Raw genomic sequence first — 22,344 nt, 5'->3', positions numbered from 1 at the left:
CCTCCGCATGGTGGGGCGTCCCTCCCTCCCCCCGCGTCCCGCCCCCGGGCTCCCTCGCTCTCTTGCACAGCCCCTTCAGTGTCTTGTGCATACTGACGAGAGGTGGTGCAGGGGTGCTGGGCGGTGGGCAAAGGTGGAGAAACTGGCCGCACTGGGTAAGTCGCAGGAAGGGTAAGAGGACGGTCGGCGTGAGGCTGAGGGACGCCAACGCGTTGTTGCTGCGGCTGCTGGGGTTGAAGCATGCCAGAAAGGGAAGCGAGCCCTCTGACAGGCAGACACGTGTGTGTGTGTGTGTGTTAGCGTGAGTGGAAGAGAGAGAGAGACAGAGAGACAGAAGAGGCGCACCAACAAGAGGGTTGAGGCAACGGGCGCACAGGCCACCCACACTCGCACCACGACGATCAGCATGGATGCAGACATGAACACGTAAGCACATAAAATGTGCTTACGCCACGCGACGGGAAAGGGGGCGTTCGACGAAAGCAAAAATTAAAAGGGAGACAGAATGCAGACACATCAGGAAGAGAGCACACCTGCATCACAGGGCCCCACTACCACGCGCGCTCATCCAGTCCCCCACTCACCCCTTCCCTCGCACGATCAAAGCCGCCGACGACGACGCGCACGCCGACAGTGCCCCGTCTCTCCAGTCAGACATGCGTCACAGACACAGCGGTGCGCGCAGAGCAAAGATCTGCAGAGGGCTGTGCAAGAGAGGGAGAGGGGGAGGGAGGGACGCAGAGAGGCAGCCGTCGCATGTGGCGACGCGCACAGGAGAAGCGAGCAGCAGCGACAAGAATGGCGAGTGGGTGGAGGAGGTACGTGAATGAAGTGGCGGCGGGCCGGGGGGAGGAGAGGTATGGGAAGGATGGCAAGCGGGAGTTTGTAGAAGAGAAAGAATGGGAAGAGGGGATATGGGGAGGGGGGAGTAGGCCGCAGCGGAACGTGGAGTGTCAGTCTACAGAAGAAAAAGAGGCGCAGGGGCATAGAGAGGGAAACTCACCGGGAGACGTGCGTGGGCACCAACGCACCAGCGCACCAGACGGGGAGAGGGGGGAGGGGATAGAGAAAGTCTGAGGGAGAGAGCCGGGCAGGACAAGAAGAGAAGGGGAGGGGAGGGGGGCGTTGTGCACATCCGAGAGACTGCCTCATCCGCACAAATGTCACGGAAGGAATCATGGAAAGGGATGAGGACGCGCCACATCAACATGTGAAAGGCAGCGGCAATGAGAGCGTCGCACGCCGGTCGTGTCCACGCACACAACGGACAAAAGAGGCGGGGAGGGAGAGGGAGAGAGAGAGAGCTGCAGCCAGCAACACCAGCCTGAGAAGCGCTGCGGCGAATCATGCGAGATGCATGTGTAATATATACGGGAGGGGGAAGAAGCGGGCGCGGGTTGCAGCACAGAAGAGAGGGGGCGGGGCGGTATGCCATCACCTTCTCGTTCCACAGAAGGAGGCACTGGCGTCGAACCAGCTGAACGGATGTCGTGGCAGATGGCACTGCTGTTTGAGCGCGTGCTGCCGCGGTTTCTGGTGTTGCTAGGGTCGCAGTGGCTGCGCGAAGCGCTGAGGTGTGGCGTTCGGCGACGTACACGGCACCTGCGTCAACGAGGCTGAAGTCGCCGAGCCAGCCGCGTCGATAGTCGGGGAGGCGCTGAGCAACACCGGGGGCCCGCCGGTCGCGGTCGCCGAGAGTGCCGCCGCTGGCATCGCATAGATGACGCCACCGAACGGGTAAGGGATGTGCGGTGGTGGTGGCGGCGCCTGCCCGGGCGACGAAATCGGCAAAGGGCCCGCTGGTGGGGGGGAGCCCAAGACACTCGCCATTGGAGCGGCAGGACTGCCGATGAAAGCCGTCCAAGCATGTGCAGAGGGAGAGGCGAAGACGGCGGTGTGAGCGTGTGCAGCTGATGCCGTAGTTCCTGGAGGGCTGACCAGCCCTGCCGTGTTGAGCATGGCCGAGTAGGCGCTCGGCATGTTCGAAGTATTCAGCCCCACACTCGGCTGCGGCGTCGCCGCGCCGGAGAGGATGTGGGTGCCAGCGCTCAGGTTAATGGACGACGAGGATGCAGGAGAGCCGAGTAGATAGGCGCAGTCCGCTGTTGACGCGGATGGATGCCAGCCGCCCGCAATGGCAGCGGAAGCGCTGGAGACGAGGTCTGGCGAGAAAGACAGCGGCGCTACGGCGCTGTTGCCGCTGCCATCACCGCCACCGCCGGTCAGCATCATCGAAATCGGGCTCGTGAGCGACGCGCCCGCGGTCGGGCTTGACAACGTTGCCAACGGGTACGTGTAGTGTGCAGCCGGCGACGGCAGAGAGCGGAGGAGGAGGTCAGCAGAGGTCGGAGAGCACAGCATTGGCTGCTGCTGCTGCCTCGGTCGGTGCGGCGACTGGAGAAGCTGCTCTGCAGGCTCAGGCGTGAAGGTTGATGGATGCATTGGGGTCGCAGCAAGGCCTGCTTCGAGGAAAAAGCTGGGGCCGCCCGGCCGCGTCGCAGATGCGGCCGCACTGACGTCCCTCGCCTGTGTATGCGGCAGCGTTGGCGGTGGCACCACATGTGACGGGCGCAGGCATTGATGACAGGAATGGCGCTGCTGTTGGGGAGGCGTCACGGGGGGCCGCTGCTGTGTATGCGATCCCTCTTTATGGGGGGGGTGCGTGCTGTTCGCCGTGGTGGAGGGGGTGTCCGCCGGCCCCGCCGACAGCGCGCTGCTGAGCACCATCACCTGATCCCGACGCCCAAAGCGCATCTGTGGAGCGTTGGCCGCCTTGTCGCCAGCCGGCGGCGCGTCCTTGTCGTGAGAGGAGAGATGCACCGCCAATGTGCCCGCAACGCTTCCGCCACCGGTGCCCACGTCATCATGCTCGGTGTCGACGGTAGCGCCGACGACTGGTGCCGCCTCCGCTGCCGCCTGAACGAACGCGTCTGACGCTGACGGCGTGGTGAAGAGCGTGCAGGTGTACCACAGCTCCTGTGACGCGACTGGCGATATCATATCCCCCGGCGCTGCAATGAGGCCCACACTCTCCGCGGCTGTCATGTCCACCCCATGCGGCTGCTCACGCGATGGGGCGACGCTGATGCCACCCTCTCTGCTTGAGGCTGCCTGCATAGTGGCGATGCCGGCAGCTGCAGGAGAGACCGGCTGCGTTCGGCCAACGGGAATAGCATGCGTACACACTACCGCTTCCAGCAGCGACGGGGACGCGGCGGTGTCAAGGGCGCCAGCCGTTTCAAGACGCGGGTCGCCACACTCGGCGGAGAGGAGAGAGCCAACCGACCGCTGCCCCGATGAGGCCAGCGTCGGTGGCCCCGCGAGGAGCTCATGGTGCAGTTCTGCTGCGCCATCGACCTCAGCGGCGGTGGGGAAGCGAGTGGCAGTCCTGCGGGAAGACATACCGAGGCAGTCCAACGGGCGCACGCAGCCATACCCCGATGCCGGCACATGCGTGCCGTAGACGACGCAGCACCGCATCATCATCTCGATCTCTTCAGAAGGCGCCTCTGCCACAGCCACAGTGCCGGTTGGCTCGCTGCCATCGCCCGTCGCTCTGCGTTGCTGCTGCTGCTGGGCGAGGTGCTGCGCGCACTGCGCGCGAACTCGCTGCTGCAGCGTGCAGAAAACATCGATCGGCATGCACACTGCACCTTTGATGGCAGCCTCGACGCTGTCGTTGGTGCTGCTGTCGCCACCGGTGCTGAACGCACTGCTGTCAAAGACCTCAGCGCTGTCCCCCGTCGCCATCAACGGCACCGTAGTCTGCGACGTCGCGGCGGCGGACAAGCCCCCAGCGGCGGTGGCGAGGAGGGAGCTGCCGTTTCCACTGGCGCCGGAGTCAAATCCAGGCTCCTGCGACGGTGACAGCAGCGCGTGTGCGATAGACGGTGTTGCTTTTTCTTTTGCAAAGCGGCAGCACAGCACGTTAGGGGAGTTCGGGACGCGGTACTGGTGCAGCGTCATGACACAGGATGCCGCATCGCGCTCGTCCACGAACAGAACAAAGCCGTAGCCGCGCGACTCGTTCGTCTTCGGGTGGTGCGCCACCGACGCGGAGACGATCTCGCCGTACTGGCTGCACAGCTCGCGCAGCTTTGTTGTGTTCCACGTGAGAGGGAGGTTCGTGATGTACACGTTACGAGTCGACGTGGTGGCGGAGGCGGAGGCGGAAGGGGCCACCTTTCTCGAAGACGCGCTGGTGGGCACCGATGCAGAGGGCGCGTGGAAAGACTGCGGCAGCTGAACCGGCGAGTGCGGCACTGAGGATGGCCGTCGTAGCAGCGAGCCAGTGTCGTTGGGGGAGAGCAAGGGAGGACTGGAGAAGCTGTAGCCTGTGCACCGGGCTTCCACTGCTGTCATGGCTGACGCCGCGACGGTCGCTCCGGCCGGGACAGACATGGTCGCCGATGTGGACGAGTAGGACAGGGAGCCCTCCTCCTGCGGCGGAGGCTGGTGCACCAGCTGCAGATGGTGCTTCTGGGTAGGGGACAAGGGCGATGGTGTCGCGTTCGCCGATGGCGCGTGATAGAGGCCTCGCAGCGGCGGCACCGAGGCCCTCGCTGCGCCCTTGGGGCTCGTGTAGCTGCATGCCTCAGGAAAGGAGGACGGCATCGACGTCCTGGAGATGGCCACGCTGCTGCTGCTGCCGCCAGCGCCGCCGACTGGAGAGGTGCACCGCAGCGAGTCACCGCCAGCGCCCGAGGTATTTGAGGAGGTGTTCGCGTTCGCCTTGATGCTGTCGGCGATGGAGTGGCGGTGAGCGTGGCCCCGATATGTCTCGCCCATACTAACGCCTGACAGTTCCCGGCTGTGAAAGTGCGCCGCGGAACTGAGTGACAGCAATATTGCCGATGCAGAGTCCGACAGCGATGTGCGCGGGGAGCGGAGCCTACTCGCCGGCTGCTGCGGCGGCTGCTGCTGTTGAGTGACCCACTGCGGCAGCCGTCCCCCGGACGCACCCGCCCGGCTTGCCGAGCCCGACGTCAGCGGCTCCATCGATTTGCGGAGGCCGGAGACGGCGCTCTCGCCGACGCCCTCTTCCTGAAAGCCTGGCGCGGCTGTCGCGTGGGCCATCCGCACAAGCAGCGTGCGCGGCTCCTCGCCCTCCGCATGGACATGCGCCTGGTTCAGCATCGCCATGCACGTCATGGCGCTCTGTTTGTGCTCGAAGAGGACGAAGCCGTACCCCAGTGATTCATTCGTCGTGGGGTGATGGGCGACCTTTGCCGACAGGACAGCGCCGTAGCGGCTGCACAGCTCACGCAGTATCCTCGTGTTCCACGAGTGCGGAAGATTTCGGAGGTACAAATTGCGCGACGCACGGCCGGACTCCTCCGACGGAGCGGCAGCGGCAGCGACGGCAGCAGCAGCAGCAGAAGCGTTCGCAGTGGGCGTCAGTGTGTACCCTCCGATGACCTGCTGCTGTTGCTGCTGAGTGACAGGAGGAAGGCAATACGAGACGTTCGGAGGCGACGTCGAACGTGGCCGCGTCGAGTCGCCGAGCACAGCAGTCGCGGAAGCTGGGCTAGAGGGTGCAGGACGCAGGTGGGCAAGTGCCACCTGGCCTGACCCAAGGTACGCCTGCGGCGGGGAATAGAGGAGTACGCTCGCGCTTCCTTGCTGCTGCTGTTGCGGCTCGGCTTCAACTGCCGCCTGCGGCACCTGGTACAGGTGGAATGACTGAGGACCGGGGGAGGACAAGAGCGAGTTGCTCGACGTCTGCGCAGCGACACCAGCGCCCGCCCCACTGTCTCCTGTGCCTGGCAGAATGGCGAGACTAGCCTCAGCGCTGTTCTGTGCAGCAGCGCCACCGCCCATCGAAGTGCCACTGACGGTGGGGTTAGGGCGGCTTACCACGACAGATGCCTGCAGCGGCGATACGAAGCGGAAGCTGTCCGCGTCGCCCTGCGTTGCCATCGCGGTCGCCCCGGCCGGGAAGGCGTGGGTCACCGCTGTTGGAGGCGCTTTGCTGCCATGCGGCGAAGCCTGCGACAACGAGGAGCGCTGGTGGTGGTGGTGGTGCTGCTGCTGCTGGGGCGGCACTCCGCTCATCGCGGACGACACAGGCATCGACAATGGCCGCAGCGAGGTCGAGGACGTCGGAATGGACGAGCTGGCCTTGACCCTGGCGCTTGTGACGGCGTAGGGGTAGAGTAGCTGTTGCCGCAGCTGGTGCACTTGTGCAGCTGCGCAGCTCGACTTCTCCGTCGTGGCGATGGCTGTTGGGCTAGTCGCAGCCGCAGCAGCTGGCGAGGTCCGGGGCTGGACGGCCTGGCGCGGTGACAAGTTTGTACTCCCAGGAGCTGAAAAATAGGGAAGCGACAGTGCAGTTGCCGCGTACGTCGTGTCCGCTGCCCCGATGGCAGCGCGCTGCTCTGCAGCAACACTAGACAGCGGAGGATATGTGTGACCAAAGAGAGAGGCGTGGTCCACCATCTCTGGGCGACCACCAGTGCTCCTCTCACCCCCGCAGCCGCGTTGCTGCGTGTCCGGTGTCAGCGGTGAGTGAAGCTGACGCCGCTCGCCGTTCCCATCGCTGCGGCGCCCTGGCATGTCGAAGGGGCCCACAAGATCGACGCTACCGCTGTGGGCGCGGGTAAGCGAGCCGTCGCCGCTGTCGCTCGCTGTCGACAGCATGTGAGACAGCGGTGTGGGGTCAGCACGTCGCAGCCTACGCCCCGCACTGCCTCCGCCCGTCGAGTCATCCTCGCTGGAGAGGTCGTCGAAGCGCACGGCAGCGTCGACGGCGGCCTGAAAGGCGGCTGAGCCGTCCTCATCATCATCGCCGTCTGCGCCACGATGGAAGAAATCGCTGCTGCCCCCGCTTTGCCCTCTCCTCGACTGCAGCATGGGATCCGCATAATGCCTGCCGTACACCCCCTCCATCACCGCCCCTGCACACGTGCGAGCAATGTCGGCACTGCTTCCACGGCTGGTAGCGCCGCTTTCATCGGCCGCCCTTGGCAGCGGGTCAGCGCGGCAGCCTGCGGCTAAGTTGCTGCCCCGGCTGTTGGGCACCGGTATAGAGGAGTTGGGCTTGCCTTCTGCGAGGAGGAAGGGGGAAGGCGCCGAGGAAGCGGGCAAACGTATCGTGGTCGCTGCCACCGTCGACCCCGCTGCTATTGACTCCTGCGCTGATGGAGGCGTGCCAGGAGCATCAGGCACGACTGTTGGGGTGGGGTCGTGGTGACAACCGAGCAGCCCACGGCTCAAGGGGTTACTGTTGCGCTGTGTGGCGCTGAGGGGGGAGGCATAGACGCCGACTTCGCCACTACTGTATGCGCCGTCGGCCACTTCCGGTGGTCCTACCACTGCAGGTACTGCGGATCCGTCTCCGCCGCCGCTGAGCACATCAACGGGCCCGTGAAGGCCGAGCGGCCACTGCAACGGGAGCGGCTTCAGCCTAGCATCACGCGGCGCCGCCATATCCGTATCTTCAGCGGCGTGCACTCCATGCAACAGGCTCAACCGCTTCCCCTCCGAGCAGGTGTTCGGCATCGGCGTTTTTTATCTGCCTCGCCCTCTCTCTCGATAACAATGATAATGAGAGCGCGCGACAGGCTCCGCACCCGCCCGCCGCCCCCCCTCCGATTGTACTTCGATAGCAGCGTACAGCAGCCGGGAGGATTCGTGTACACGGTGGACAGAGTAAGAGAGACTGAGTCGAGAGAGGATTGTGCGACACTGGCACACACACACACAGAAAGAGAGAGAAGTTAAGGATAAACTGAGGGCGCGTAACTTTGAGTTTGTTTTTTTGCGTGTCGCTGCTGTGACGCTGTGGCGCCTCTGCACACCGACGTGTTCGTCTGCGGCTCGTCCGCCTGCCCGCTTCTGTGCTCAGAGGGGGAGGGGGCGACGAGAGAGGGGAGGAGAGGGTAGCACTGCGCTCTCTCTCTGTCTGGCTTGGCAGAGCCACCGATTCCAGCCGCTTTATAAATGAAGATAGAGAAAGATTTATGCCTGTGTATGTGGGGGAGGGGGAGGGGGGTGCGTTAGAGGCGAGAACGCGCACGCAATGGCAGACGACGACGACGATGAATGGGCGCGGGGAGCGGGGAGAGGGGGGGGACTGCTAACTGTGGGTGATGGCGACAAACGGCCCCAATGATGAACGACGGGGGGGAAGAAGGCGTTAGGATGGTGTGCCGGAAGAGAAGGGGAGGAGACCAGCAAAAAAAAGGGGCGCGCACGCCGCTCAGCAATTCAGAGGCGAAAAGGGGAAAGAGAACTCAATGAAAGCGATGGTGATGGTGATGAGAGGCTGACACTGACAGCGCACACAGGCAGACAGGGGGGAGGGGAGGCAACGAAATGGTCTGCAGAGTAAATGGGAGGGGAAAATGTGGAAGTGCAAAAGTTAAAGCGAAGAAAAAAAGAGGCACAAGGACGCGATTGGGACGCAATTCGGGGGCTGCTTACCCGTGTCGGCGGGGTGGGGGAAGGGGGAAGGGGGCGGCGAGAGGCTCCACAAAGACCTCAAAATCATATAGGGAAGGAGAGGTAAGAGGTAAGAGGTAAGGAGGGGGAGGGGGGGCAGGGCGTTGCCGTTCGTTTGTGGGCGTTGTACGCTGAACTGCTCACGCGGTGAGGAAGATGCAAGACTGAGTGAGTGAGACTACAGTGATCGGTGAGAGCGCAGAGGTAGAGGGAATTGTGAGGAGTGGCAGCGCAGACATGCGTGGAGGCAGAGACGCGGGCGCGTCCCATAGACACGCAGGAAGAATGAAGAAGAGAAACAAAAGAAGAGGGCCGCTGAAGCGCGCACGCGCGCGCGGCATCCGTGCGTGTTCGACAGCCCGTGTACTATTCGGTGCACCGGCCAGGAGACAAGTTAGCGCGCACGCGTACGTGCGGCGAGACAAGCATCCAGAAGTGATGGATTCCGCCGTCATCATCCGTTGCCCACGCAGACAGGCGCCACTGCATCGGAGACGTCTGCATGAGCGGAAACGGGCGGCGCCTTTGGTACTGTTTCCGTTGGTCTTTTCCTTCGAAAAATGCTGCGGACCGCGCGGCTGGCGGCGCTGACCCTTCGCACCGTTTCCCTTCCGCCGCGTCGCTCGCTGCATTGGCCACCTCAGCGCCCCATCCCCCATCCACCCCCTCTTCTACTCTTCAGCACTCACGCGCAGACACTTAGGTGCCGCCACTGTACCTCACCCCCTTCCTCCACACATACACACACGCACACAGACTACCTCCAGCTCCTGCCTTGGGTCTGCGCGCAGTGCCATTCATGACGGACCGGCCTGACCACTGCTCACGAAGGGCAATGTCAGGGGGATAGACTGAGTGTGTGCGTGTGCGTGTGTGTGTGTGTGCGGGGGGGAGAGAGGGGAAGAGGGGAGAGAGTCTGACGCTGCTTTCCATGACATACGCACACACGGGCACTGTCCCTCAGCCGCCACCACTGCCCACGCACGCACATTCACAAACTACGCGCCCTTCGCACTCTTGTTTCCTCGGTGCTCCTCCACTTCAATCAGCAGCCGCAGCTGAAGAGACGGCTGAAAAAGTTACGGCGCTCTTGTCGCTGCGGCAGCTTCATCACACCGGCAGAGCCGCCATCATCCGCCAGTTTGGCCGTGGGCACTGACGTCAACGGTGGTGCGCAACTGGGCTGGGCCGCCGCTGCAGACGCACGTAGCGGCAAGCCGAGAGGCGCAGCGGCCTCGTTGGAAGCCCCTTCAGCGGCAACCGCAGGCAGCGGCACCGACAACGTCGACGAAGAGGGCGCGGCAGCGTCCGCAGCGGCTGCATGCGGTGTCGATGGCGCTGTCCGTATCGTCGTCTTCGATTCGGGTGAGGTTGCGGTTCTGGAGAGATGCGAAGGGGGAGCCGATGTGACGTGCGGCGATGACGATCCCTTCTGCTGCAGCAGCGATGCTCGTGGCGCTTCGCTTTCGTTCGACTGACTCGCATGAACACTTACGTTGGCGGTTGTAACCACCCTAACCGCGCTCCGCGATGAAGGAGCCACCGACTCTTCGAGATCGTGCTCCACTGCCCGCGGTGGTGGCGCGGGCAGTGGCTCAGTCACAGTCGCGCTCCTAGCAAGGCGCGGACTCGTCGAGCGCATCCCCGCAGATGCAGCGGCGAGGTCCTGTGAGCTGTGGGCGAGGGGCGACGTTGATGCTGCACCATCGCCTCTCGTACCCGCCTCCTGCTGAGGGGTGCAGCGCGAGGGACGACTTCCCACAGAGTCTCTCAGCGCCGCAGCTGCAGTGCCTTTTTGCCCATCACTCTTTCGTCGTCGACGCCCCTCCTGACGCTGCGCAGCGTGTTCCTGCTCTCTACGCGTCGCCGCCTGCAATGCCTCGGGGGGATGTGTGGATGGCATGGGGCTCGTGCGCAGATGCCGTGATGCCTCGCATGCCTCTGGTGGCGCTCCCATCAAGCCGCCGCGCACGTCGACGGCGCTGGGAGAGGGCGAGGGCGTCGATGAAGACGAGGACGGACACAGCATATGAGCCACCGGCGCTGCATTCGCTGAAGATGCACGAGCGGAAGCGTCACTACCATGTAAACGTCCAGCACTGCTCTGCAACGCCTCGCGCACCACCAGCCCCGCCTCCTCCTTCGTCGATTGACCCGCTTGCTGAACAGGCACTCGCGCAGCCCTCGCTAGTACCTCCGCGTTCATTGGTGGGGCGGCTGCGGCGTGCAGAGCATCAGCTCGCCGCGATGGCGGCTCCGACACCGACGCCGACGCCTCCAATACCATCGGTGGGTCCATGAATGCCCGCGTGCGGTCTACCGCCAGCTGCACAGACGAGATCAGTAGCGTGTCAGAGGGTGGCGAGGCCTCTGAACTGGGGCTGGAGGCAGGGGAAGAGTGCTGCTTCGGCAAGGAGGAAGGACCCGGTAGCAGCGTCTCGCGCGCAGTGTCGCCTGGCGGCGCCGGTGATGTCAGGGCTTGCGGATGTGCAATAGGCACGGCCTTCGACGTGTCACACGCGGCGTGTGACCCTCCTCCAGCGTCCACGTCCTCAGTGGACACGGTCATCGCCTCGCAAGGCTGCACGTTCTGCGGCGCGAACGCGCGCGAGTGGGTGCTTGTGTGGCGGCGCTGCACTGCAGCCGCCTGAGTTACGTCGCAGCTGTGCCGAAGCTGACGTTGCTGCGTGCTCAGGGTCGGCAGTTGTTGCGGCAAGGGGCCGTGCGGCGTCGCAGCTTCCGTTGACAGCGACAAACCAACTGCCTCCGAGGAGCCGGCAGCAACCGTCTGCGCAGCCGCTCCTCGCCAGCAACGAATGGCACCTTGCAGAGCACTCTGCTGCGTAGCGTAGAGGTCGAGCTGCACAGACATCGGTGGCGGAGGCGGCACCGCAGACCGCGGGGGCGCCAAGGCCAACTCTAAGAAAGCCTCCCCAGCCAATGCGGCCGTAGTGGCAGGCGTTGCCGCGAACGGCGGCCACCGCTGCTGTTGCCGCTGCAACGCTTGCCAAAGCACTCGGCACGCCCTCTCGCGACGGTGCGCCGAATTCCTGGCGAAGGTGTCGACAGCGCTGAGCCGCGGCGTGTCGGCGTCATCTGCGGTGCCGAGAGGGAGCGGACCAGCTGGGGAGAAGCCACCGCTGCCGCCTGGCACCGCCCCGGGCGGAGATGCCTGAAGCGCTCTCGGCTTCAGCGGCGCCATAGGGAACAGGTCAGCAAAGAGGCGTTGGGCGTGTCTCGTGCCCCGTGGAGGCAGTGATGCAGCCAACGGCGCGCCTGTCTGCTCCCGCCTCGGAGCAACATCGGCAGCGGGCGTCAGCCAACAGCCCCACGCACCAAACGCGTGCAGCAGCAGCACCGTCAGCTCCTCTGTCTCCTGCCGCATCGCGCGAATGGTGCGGAGAAGGGACAGCGCACGATCTGCCTCTGCAGTCGCAGCTTCCCGCTCCGCTTCACTCATCGCCGGCATCGCATCCATGGGCGACGCGGAGACATGCGAGATCCGCGGAGCTCCGCCGGCCCCTGTGGCAGAGAAAAGCCCGTGACCGTCAGAGAGCGCCACCGCCGCACTCAAAGGCTGGCTTGATGAGCCTTCTGCAGCAAGCACGCCTTGGCCCACCACCCCCGGGCGCCTCAGCAGCTCTCCATGCATCGCCCCTGAGAGGGGCCGCCCCTGATTGGCGTAAGCAGCGCGTGCCTGTGCTATGCCGTAGAGCGTCCCCAGCGCGCGCCGCTTGGCGAGTTCGAGCGCAGCGGGCTCAAGGGGCAAGGTGAGGGAGGGCCATTGTGCTGGCGACGCCAGGGCCAGCTGAACCGCCTGCCCAACGTCGGCGTTGTCCACGCGGCCATGCACCTCAGTCCACACGTCGGCTGAAGGTGAATCACGCGGCCTGCAAGTAGCCGCTTCTGCCTGAGGCGCGTTCTCGGCGGCGATAGCGCGGCCGGCGAGCCGGGGGCAGCCGAGCCGAGGTGCCGCATGCAACTGGCCGTGGGGAAATAGTGAGGCACCAAGGCTGCGCTGATAGCTCTCAAAGTCGCTGAGGAGTTCCTTTGTCTGCTGCACGGTCGCTGCGTACGCCATGGTCGAGTGCATGTCCTCCGTCAGCGTCTGCCACGTGGGCGCATGTCGCGACGCCGCACCGGGGCACGTGGTGGTGGTGGTGCTGGTGCTGGTGTTGCCTGCGCAAGCCGAAAATGAGCCCACGGCGTCGCCGGCTCCGTGAGGCATCGCCCAGGATGGCGGCCACACCATCGGCCGTGAGTGAGTGGTGCAGTCCACCTGCGTTATCCTCGAAAGCCACGCTTCCGGCACGAACGGGTGCACAGCTGCCTCTGCCGCGACGCTGCTCGAGCAGTGCGCACTGCCTGTTGGGTATGCGCTGCGATGGTCAGCAGTCGCAGCGCGCGACACTGAAAGGGTTCCTCGTGGCATCAATGTGTGCTGCGAAGAGCCGACGCCTGAGCTTTGTTCGCCCCGCTCAACTTTGTTTTTCGCTGTGGCAGCAGACGCCCTTGTACCAGTGGCTGGCGACTCTGCTGCGGTTGCGGCTGTCGGCAGTGCACCCGCAGCAACACCGTTGGCATGTGTGCGCCAGCGTCCTTCGACTTGCAGAGTGAGGGCAAAAGGGTCGGGCACCCGAGAGAGGGAAAGGGAGAGGGAGAGAGACGGGACGTGGCGGAACGCACTTAGAAAAGAGGGCAACAAACCTCGAGTGGAGCTACCAGAAGTGTCGATGCGCGAGACCAAACAGGTGCGCCGATAGCCCTCCACACATCACACACACACACATACATACATACATACGCTCTCGCTTCACTTACACTTCGATCTGCGTAAAAGGTTCCCACGCCCGCTGCTCTCTCTTTGTGTGATGTGTGTGCGTGTGTGTGTGTGTAATGAGGAGACCCCGCTGACTTCTCTCACCGGTGTCTGGAGAGGGACGAAATTGGACTCGTCTCTCACGCGCCCGCCTCACGAGCATCAATATCTGTTCTCAACGTCTGCGCGGCAGACTTGGCTCAGCTGTGTACGAGGGGTGCAGGTTTGCTGGAGGGAGCGTGCCGAGATGGTGGTCGGGATGCCTTTGGGAGGGGGGGGCGGGCTTGTGTGGTGGTGGTGGGTCTCCCCCGGAGCGCCGCCACAGCGCGGGCTGGCGGAAGGGGCACCTTCACCACGCCGCGTCGACGCAGAGCGGATGGAGGCGAGGGGAAGGCGAGGGAGCCCACGAGGGCCACGATAGAGCAGCACACCGAGAGGAGCACGTCGAAGCAGAGCCGAGTCCTCAGCGACTGCGTGCATAGGTGCGTTATGCGTAACGAAGTGGAAGAGCGGCACCTGCCGCCGCAGTACCACTGAGTGGCGAGGCGACGCACGCCGAGAAAGGCAGCAGGAGAGCGGCAAGGACTTCCCACTTTCGCTCGCCCGTCGTCCACCACGCCGCACAACGCCTCCCCCCTCCTCCCTCTCCTGGTCGAGAGAGAGGGACTTGCCGCACCACGCATCAGCCGCATTGGACGAGGTCGTACTCGATGCAGTCGTAGTACACGGCGAGGATGGATGACAGCGCGCTCAGCACGGTGCAAGCATGCCAGATGTTGTGACTGTTGCCGATGTAGTCGAGCGTGGAAGCGGAAACAATATAGGTGACCACCCGCTTCGGCACGCAGAGGCGGTCCCACAAAGTAGGCGCCTTGACGGATGGGGGCAGAGCGGATCGCGCAGAGCCACGCGATGACGAGGGCGCTGCAGCTGCAGCTCGCGCACTCACCTCAGCTGCGGCAGCATCCCTTCTTAGCGCCTCGGCGCACCACGCAGCCTCCTCCGCTGCCGCCACACGCCGCGCATGACGCGCCGCCCGTCGCGTCCAATGAAACACAACCACCTCGGGGAAGCGAGCAGCGTTGAAGAGGCCGCCGACGAACAGCCACGCGTAGGAGGCACTGTGGTAGTGTGTCGCTTGCGTGAACCCGCCCTTGTCTGCGAAGCTTTTGGGGTAGACCAGCGTCACGTACACGCAGAGATGCAGAAGGCAGTAGGCGCCACCGACGGCAACGCGCTGGAGTGCGCTGACGTGTACCGGCTCAACGATGCTACGCACAGCCAACGCGCCACTGAGTCGAGCCGAGGAACGGCAGCGATACCGCTGCACCCAGGCAACTAGAGGGTGCTGACCAGCGTTGGGATCTGGCGGTGGTGGCGGGCGGTCACGCTCATGCCCGTCCCGTCGTGTCAGTGGCGGGCATGGGGGCGCAGCAAGGAGTGGACGGCCCATCAGGAAGTCCAGGGTGGCAGCCATGGCGGCAGCCACCACCCACTGTGCCAGGTGTCCTGCATTCGCGCACAGCTCCGCCAGCACACCCCACATCGGCGCCAGCACAAGCACGTAGATGCACAGCAGTGTTGCAACCACCATGAGTGCCCCGGACCACGCCTGGACAGACTCATCAGCGCACGGCATCCCACACGAGAAGTATGTGTAGGCGCTGCTGCAGATGGCAAAGAAAACACCCATGACGTCGCACTGCAGGAGCTGCTGGTAGCCACGGCGGGAGCGGCAGCAGGGCATGAACATGTGGTACAGCACCGACAGCGCAAACGTCAGCAGGAAGCCGAGCAACAGCGGCGTGAGGGAGAGGGTGAGGCGGGCGGCGACGCTCATTGGTGGCGGTGATGGCGCGGTATCAGGGCCTGACAGTGTCGGCCCCAACGACGATGGAGCTGCCGAGCCGCCCAAACTAAACGTGAAAAAGCGAAGCGCGACGGAAGCCGTTGCAGCGGCGGTAGCGGCGGAGACGCTCATCGGGTGTCGTGGGGAGGCCGCCGCATCGCAAGGCGGCATGTACCCCGGCGTGCTATCGTCGCCACTGTGCACTGCCGCAGCCCTAGATGCCGCCACGAGTCCGTGAAGTCCGCGAAGCCATGATGGCACCTCAGCGTCGTCTCTGCGGTGCCGACTCAGCGGTGCACCGCTTTGGTGTTCGCTCAAAACTGAGCCGCCGCCGTTGGTGGGCCCACGCGGAGAGGCGGCAGCGGTGTGCAGCCGACAGTCCCCAACTTCCCCGTCGTAGGTGCCGGGGCCACCAACACCGCTGCTCGTTGCGGGTACCTGCGGTGGCCATAGCAGCAGCATTACCAGCAGTGCCACCATGGCAAGGTGGGAGGCGATGTTGAAGGTTTCGTTGTGGAAGTACAGCACGAGGGAGCCGACGGCCTCGCGCTTGCGCAAGAGGCGATGCCGGAAGCCACGGCGGATGTACGGGTTGAAGCGCAGCCACGCGTCCACTTCGTGGATGGAGACAGTGCCGCGGCGCCAGCTAGCGATCTCGCGGCCCACACGCCGCCACAGCGACCCGCCAGGGGCGAGATCGGGTGGCGAAGCATCAACGGGCGGCGATGACGGCGGGCCGTGATGGCCTCGCTGTACGGCCACGGCTGGCGCATTAGGCGCGCCATCACCGTCAACCGTGTGAGGCGCGCCTCGTTGGCCAATATGGCGGCTTCGCCTCGCATCTCTCGGGTCCATCAGGAGCGGTAGGCGGTGACTGCGTCTGTCGCACACGTCCCGCAAAGAGCGAGCACAGGTGCGATGGGAGGTTATGGGTGGGGAGACGCAGGAAAGCTCTGCGGGGGGTGCGCCTGACTTCAGCGAGAGAGAAGAGGGAGAGAGGGGGAGAGGGGGAGGGTGTTCGCTGAGGACATCAGGTGTGCGTGCAGCACGGTTGGGGGTGCAAGCGTTGAGGGTGGTAATGGGCGGTTGCGCGCCTTATCAACTTATCCTGCGTGCGCGCACGCCACACCCCTTTGGCTAAGCTTTCCCCTCTCTGTAGTGCGCATGCGCGGAGGTGCGGAGGAGGGCGTTGGAGGAGAGGGTGCGAGACAGCGGCGGTAACGATGGAGAGAGCGTGCGTGGACGGAGGCACGAGTAAGACGCACTGAACGGCAACCGATGACTGCCAGCACAATGCGCAGTCCTCACCCCATCGAGCACAGCGCACACACGTGCTCACGGCATCCCTCTTGCGTCCGCACTCCTTCTGGTTATCACACCGGAGATGTGGCCGGAGGGTAGAGCAGAGAGGCGCGGCGCGGGTGTTCAGGGATGCGCCATTCATCGAGATAAACGGGCGGCACGGCCGCCTTCGTCCTCCCGCACGCATGCACGCGCGGCCTTCGTTGCTCACCATAGGTGTCCTTCGAAGTCGGAAGAAAAAGAAAAAAAAGAAGTCGTTGAAGGGGTGGGGTGAGGAAGAGAGATGGCGAGACCGCGTCAGGCTGCGCCGTTAGGGTCTATGGTGCTCTTCTATGAGGGGCGGCTGCCGCAGACGAGCGCGCTCACGCACGCCACAGTCCACCACAGAAGCGGAGCAAAAAGAAATGCAAAGGCACTCAGGAAGAGGGGCAATGGAGGTTAAACGGTGCGGCACTGTGCCCGTGTCACACGCAGCGCCTCCTGATGCGCGCGGGCGAAGCGCCGATGTACAGGCAAGTCAAACGGTCCTTCGTCGATGCCTGCCCCCGTCGATGAAGCGGCATGCGCGGAGGGAAGGGCATCAGCGCTGCCCTGATGGGCGCCTCCCTGCACACCAACCATGTCGCCGTATGCTGCTCCCGCGCCAGTACCACGAGCAGCTGCGGACATGCTCGAGTGATCGACGAGGGTCACGGTGGGCATGCGCAGCGCGTAGATGAGCTGCAGTCGAAGCTGCTTCACGTGCTCAAGAGCTTCAGCGTGCTCGGCTTCAGCATGCGCGAGCTTCGATTCGACGTTGACGACCTCGGTCTCGAGCAGTTTCACCCGAGAACGCGCCGCCGCCTCCGCAGCTTGGCAGCGCTGCCTCTCGAAGGCTCCGATAAGATCGCGTTGCGCCAAGGCAGCTTCCTCGCACAGCTGCTGCCGCGCGAGCCGCTCACGTAGATCCAGCGCGTGAACATCAGAGACGAAGGAGGTTTCGTGGCGCACGGCGGCACACTTTTTCTGCCAGTAGAGCAGCTGCGCTTGACCGCGCAGCAGCTGATTTTGACAAGTCACTTCGACGTGTAGAAGCTGGCTGCGGCACTCGGCCTCATCCTGCGCCACGGCATTCCGCCGCTCTGCTTCGAGGGAGAGCAGCAGCTGCGCCATCCATGAGGCAGCTGCTGTGCGAACGGTCGTCAACAACTCGAGGGTTCCGTCTGAGTGCTGCGTGCCAACGGCGCGCTGCGGCAGCAAGGCCGGCAGGGCAGCTTGCGGTGCTGAGTCAGCCGCTTGTACTACAAGAGCATTCTGCACCGGGGAAGTGGCGCGGTCGACACGTGCAGCCGCGCGCCGCGCCGCTTCCGCGCCCTCTTGCCGCGCAGCCCGCTGCTGCTCCAGCAGCTGCTGGTGCTGCCACTGACGGTCGATGAGCTCCTGCGCCTGCTGCCGCACCTCCTCATAGTACCCCTGCATCTTCGATGCTACTGCATCGAAGCAGACTTGCTGCTGCAAGGCCGTGCGGGCCTCAAAGCTGGCCAGCTCCTTCTGCAGCAGCAGCACTGCCAGCTCGGCGTAGCGAGCATCAGTAATCCCCCGCAGCCTCACATCCGCTTCTTCAGAGTGGGGGCCACACTGCTGCGCTGATGGGTTCGCGGTCGCTCCAACTGGAGCGACCGCGTCTGTCTGCGTACTGCCGTTGGAGCGATCCAGCTCTCTCATCCTTGCAGTGGCACCATCGCAGACGCCCCGGCGCTCGCCATCCGCGTCGCCAGCGAGGGCAGCGGCGCTGTTCAGGTAGGCCAGTCTGTGAGCTGTCGACTCACGCTGCACCATCGTCGCGGCACCATTCGCGTTGCGCTGCTTCGCTGTACCGGAGATGCCAGGGGTCGATAGATGTAGTAGAAAGGGTACCTCAGCAAGCAGCCCATCCTCGCGCACGGCTTGACCGAATGAGTCGTCTTGGCGGGCGTAGGATGCAGCACTACCGCGTCGGTCCGCTACAGGTGCGCGTGCAGCGGCTTGGCAGAGACTGCACAGCGAAGCGCCTTCGCCACCTCCGCTGCCGTCTTCCGTGCTGCCCTCACTTGGCAGCTTGCGCAGCGATTGGGCATCGCTCTGCTGAGCGTAACACCATTCCAGGGCAGCGCGGCCGCAGTCGCGGTGACGGTAACGGCAGGAGCTGCAGAGGTCGTCGCTCTCCTCGTCGCTGCTCTGCTGCACTGGTGTCGTCCCTGTCTCCGATGAGGCATCGCTGAAGTGTTTCGTGTCCTGAGAAGCCTCTGCCTTATACCCCGTCTGCGCGGCGCGGCGCGTGGCTGTATTTGCCATGCGAGGCCGACCCGCAGGGCGCACACGCGACGCTCGCCTCGCTCCTCTGTCAACGTCGACTGAGACGGCGAAAGCAGCGTCGTCTGGCGTCTCACTTCGGCATGTGCAGCTGGTTGGGCACCCGCACGACGACGACGTCGACAAGAGTGAGAAGGTAGCAGTGCTGGCAGCGGACGCGGAGCACGGCGCTGCTGGACGGCCGTGGCCGCGCCTCTCAACCTGCGCTGCCACTCGCCGCCGCAGGTCAGCCAAGCATTCCGCCTCACCGCGGGCCTCCACTTGTGCAACATGTCGAGGCGGAGCACGGCGCTGTGCAGTCGCTGAGCTACTCGCCGTTGACTGAAACGTGCCGTCGACGTCATCGTGCGGTGTCATTGAGCCCTCACGACACCACCACCACGCCGGCATATTCGCCGCGCTCGGGACAGAGGAGGGCAAGTCATCAACGCCGCCGTCATCGTTGCCACGCTCGACCGTCGCGGGGGTGCTGCGCGCCGGCATCCATTGGCGTGGCAGATGCTCGCGGTCACACTGCAGCTGCTGCCACTGCTCCTGCGCCGGCAAGGCGACAGCGGCGGCACGCGAGTCACGGGCGGGAGCATACGCAGCCTTCTGAGGCGGCGGAGGGGCCTCATGAGACCGCTCTACGAGAGAGGTGCAATAGTCAGTCCCCAGCAGCTTCACTGGCGGCTGAGAAGGCGGCGGCGGCTCGCGATGCGGCAGCCGCCACCCGCACAACGAGCTCGAGGATGACGAAGATAGCATCGCTCGCTGCGCACGCAGGTGGACTCGGTGGCGGTAGAGCGAACGCGCGAGCGAGGTGGCGGGCGAGGGGTAGGGGGTAAGGGAGGGGGAAGGGGGGCTGTTCCAAGCAAGAGTAACGTAAGCCGGCGGTTGGCAGGAGAGGAGAGGCCGTGTGCTTTGGTGGGAGAGAGCGGCAGCAGAGGAAGGGGCGAAGAGGTGAGATGAGGGGTGAGGCGAGGCGGGAGGGGGGGCGGGGCGAAACACCGGCGCGCTTGGGGCTGAGTGGGTGAGAGAGAGAGCGACGCGAGCAGTCACACGCACTCAGAGAGAGAGGTGCGCGCACAGGTTGTTGGGGTGTAGACGATTGCGTGCATCAACGGCATCAGGTGGTGGTGAGCGTACAGAGAGAAAGAGAAATGTCCAAAGAAGCGACGGAATCGAAAAGGCTGCGCTGAGGATCCGTTGCCTCTGTTGCGGTCGCCATCTGCGCCTGTCGGCCACGCGGATTTGCTGGCTGCGTTTTTTTTGTTCGTCGCTGTGCAGAGGGTGGAGGGAGGAGGGAGGAGGGGGAAAACACACAGGGGGGAAGAGAGACGCTGTACATATATACGCACACACGAGCAGACAGACGGACCGATCGAGATGATGGTGGCAACGGTGACAGACACACAGACACGCACACACAGGCGATCAGAGGAGGCATTGAGGGATGAGGGGGGATGGAAGGGGGGATGAAGGGGAGGGAAGGGTTAACTGCGTAGACAACTGGAGCAGCAGCGTGCACACACTCAGAGTGGAAAGACGAAGGGAGATGGAGAAGCGACGACGCGGCCGACCGCACTGCGCGAGACGCCAGCGTGCGTGCCGCCCCCCCCCAGGCACGTCTGGCCTCCTCTGGAGCAGCTCCTTTAGCCTCTCTTCACAGCCGCGCTGCCGCGATCTTCGGCACATCGTTCAAGTCGACATTGCCGCCGGAGAGAACGATGCAGACGCGGCGGTAGTTGCTCAGCTCCTGCGGACAGGCGAGGACGGCCGCCACGGCAATAGCCGCGTTCGTGTCCACGACAAGCTTGCAACGCTCATACACATAACGGAAGGCGTAGCACATCTCCTCCTTCGACACGTGCACTACGCCGTCGACGTAGCGGTCAATATAGCTGTTCGCGAGGTCTGTCAGCTCGGTGCGGATGCCGTGCTTGTTCGTCTTGATGCGCTGATCATCACCTTTGCTCTTGCGCGCCTCGATGACCTCGCCGCGCTTGAAGACTGTGTAGTGATCCGGCGGCACGGTCAGCTCGGCGGCAAAGACACCGACGTGCGGCTTCATGCCCTTCACAGCAATCGCCACGCCCGCCAGCAGCGCACCGCCGCCGACTGGAACAACGACGCAGTCGACCGAGCAGTCCGTCTGCAGCATCAGCTCGATACCAGCCGTACCGTGGCCGGCGATGATGGCCTCGTCGCTGTATGGGTTCACAATAATGCTCTGGTTGCGCTTCTTGCCGGACGGCTTGTTGAACTCGGCTTGAAGCCGCGCCTCCATCTCCACACGACTCTTCAGCTCCGGCTTACAGTAATAGAAGCTGCCCTGGTAGAGGCGAATGCTGCGCGTGATGAGCGCGTTCGTGTCCTCCGGCACGACCACGTGCGCGGTGCTCTGAAAGTTGCTCGCCGCGCACGCCAGCGCCGCGCCACCGTTGCCGCTGCTGTGGGTGACGAAATGGTTGACCCCCAAGTCTGCCTCCTTCGCGCGTATCACGCGGTAGGTCATGCCGCGGACGTGGTAGCTGCCGGTGCGCTGCAAATTTTCGCACTTGAGAAGGACACTCTCGTGCCGTGTCTTGCCGTGTAGGGCGTTGCTCTCAATGATCGGTGTCTCGTAGACATAGCCGTCCAGCGCCTTGCGCGCGGCCATGATTTCGCTGAAGGTCGGCATGGCAACCTTCGCTCGTCACTCCGCATGAAGCGCAAGGGGTTATTCACAAGGCGCACCTGGCGGCGAGGGAGGTGGGAGGGAAGTGGTGATCGGCGGCAGACTGCGTGTGAGCGAGTCGCGTCAGGGCGCACTGTTGCACGTACAGATCGGCCGCAGCAACGGAAGAAAAGAGGGAAGCAGAAGGGGAGGGAGGAGGGGGGCAGTGCGCTTACAGATCGTCACAGACACCACAAGAGAGCCGTCCAACGCGAGCAGCACTGCCCTGCTACAGTCACCAAAGGGCAGCAAGATGTTGACGGGCGCACGCTCACAAGGGGGGGATGGGAGTGAAAAAGCCGTTAGCCCACGTGTGTCGGTGTCGATGTACGGCTGTATAGATAGACAGGAAAAAAAAGGCAACTGTCCGATCCTTGCTCAGGTGGCGGATGCGGTCTCGGTGGCACCCGAGATGAGCGGAGAGTAAAGGGGAGGGGGAGTAGTGGTAGCACGGAACGGGGCGTGTGTATGGGTGTATAGCGCTCTAGGAGCTGAGGCTCTCAGTGGGGCAGGGCTATCGGCACAAGCAGCAACAGCGGCAGCGCAGTCGTTGGATGTGCCCGCGCGACGGAGCGGCCGTGGGCAAGGAATCCTTACAGCGCGTCAGCTGTCACTTGCGGAAGAGAGGCAGAGAGGAGGAGGGTGTGACCTGTGCTGGGCGTCTCGTGTGACGCGTGGCGCGGCGAGAGAGAAAGGAGGAGGGGAGTAAGAGGTGAAGTCGCGGAGGAGCCCGATTTCTTCGAGGTGAGGGTCCCATTCATCTGTCGTGTGCGTGTGTGTGTGTGTGTGTGTGCAGAGGTGATGGCGATGGGCGGCGCCGACGAAAGGCGAGGCAGCGGAGGGGGTGTGCGTTGGGCACACGTGCATGTATGACGCGCCGATCGCGGGGACGGGGGGGAAGGG

The 22,344-nt window shown here is 64.2% G+C and overlaps 5 protein-coding genes across 5 annotated transcripts; all 5 read right to left on the bottom strand.

Moving 5' to 3' along the window:
- Nucleotides 1-1,542: 1,542 nt before the first annotated feature.
- Nucleotides 1,543-7,500, bottom strand: LSCM1_07985 (uncharacterized protein; the record flags this gene model as incomplete). Its single annotated transcript, XM_067325332.1, has 1 exon — nt 1,543-7,500. The coding sequence occupies one exon, from the start codon at nt 7,498-7,500 to the stop codon at nt 1,543-1,545; it is 5,958 nt and encodes a 1,985-aa protein (XP_067181188.1).
- Nucleotides 7,501-9,487: 1,987 nt separating this feature from the next.
- On the bottom strand, nt 9,488-12,694 carry LSCM1_07984 (uncharacterized protein; the record flags this gene model as incomplete). The annotated part of the gene is made up of 1 exon (XM_067325331.1): nt 9,488-12,694. One exon carries the CDS (start codon nt 12,692-12,694, stop codon nt 9,488-9,490), a length of 3,207 nt encoding a protein of 1,068 aa, XP_067181187.1.
- A 1,249-nt stretch (nt 12,695-13,943) lies between these two features.
- On the bottom strand, nt 13,944-15,965 carry LSCM1_07983 (uncharacterized protein; the record flags this gene model as incomplete). The annotated part of the gene is made up of 1 exon (XM_067325330.1): nt 13,944-15,965. One exon carries the CDS (start codon nt 15,963-15,965, stop codon nt 13,944-13,946), a length of 2,022 nt encoding a protein of 673 aa, XP_067181186.1.
- An 885-nt stretch (nt 15,966-16,850) lies between these two features.
- LSCM1_07982 (uncharacterized protein) lies at nt 16,851-19,490 on the bottom strand (the record flags this gene model as incomplete). The annotated part of the gene is made up of 1 exon (XM_067325329.1): nt 16,851-19,490. One exon carries the CDS (start codon nt 19,488-19,490, stop codon nt 16,851-16,853), a length of 2,640 nt encoding a protein of 879 aa, XP_067181185.1.
- Nucleotides 19,491-20,388: 898 nt separating this feature from the next.
- Nucleotides 20,389-21,405, bottom strand: LSCM1_07981 (uncharacterized protein; the record flags this gene model as incomplete). Its single annotated transcript, XM_067325328.1, has 1 exon — nt 20,389-21,405. The coding sequence occupies one exon, from the start codon at nt 21,403-21,405 to the stop codon at nt 20,389-20,391; it is 1,017 nt and encodes a 338-aa protein (XP_067181184.1).
- Between the last annotated feature and the right edge of the window lie 939 nt (nt 21,406-22,344).

Source organism: Leishmania martiniquensis, chromosome 6, assembly GCF_017916325.1.
Source record: "Leishmania martiniquensis isolate LSCM1 chromosome 6, whole genome shotgun sequence".
NCBI lineage: Eukaryota > Euglenozoa > Kinetoplastea > Trypanosomatida > Trypanosomatidae > Leishmania > Leishmania martiniquensis.
Note: the sequence above shows the minus strand (reverse complement) of the source record. Positions and strands in the feature narration are given on the sequence as shown.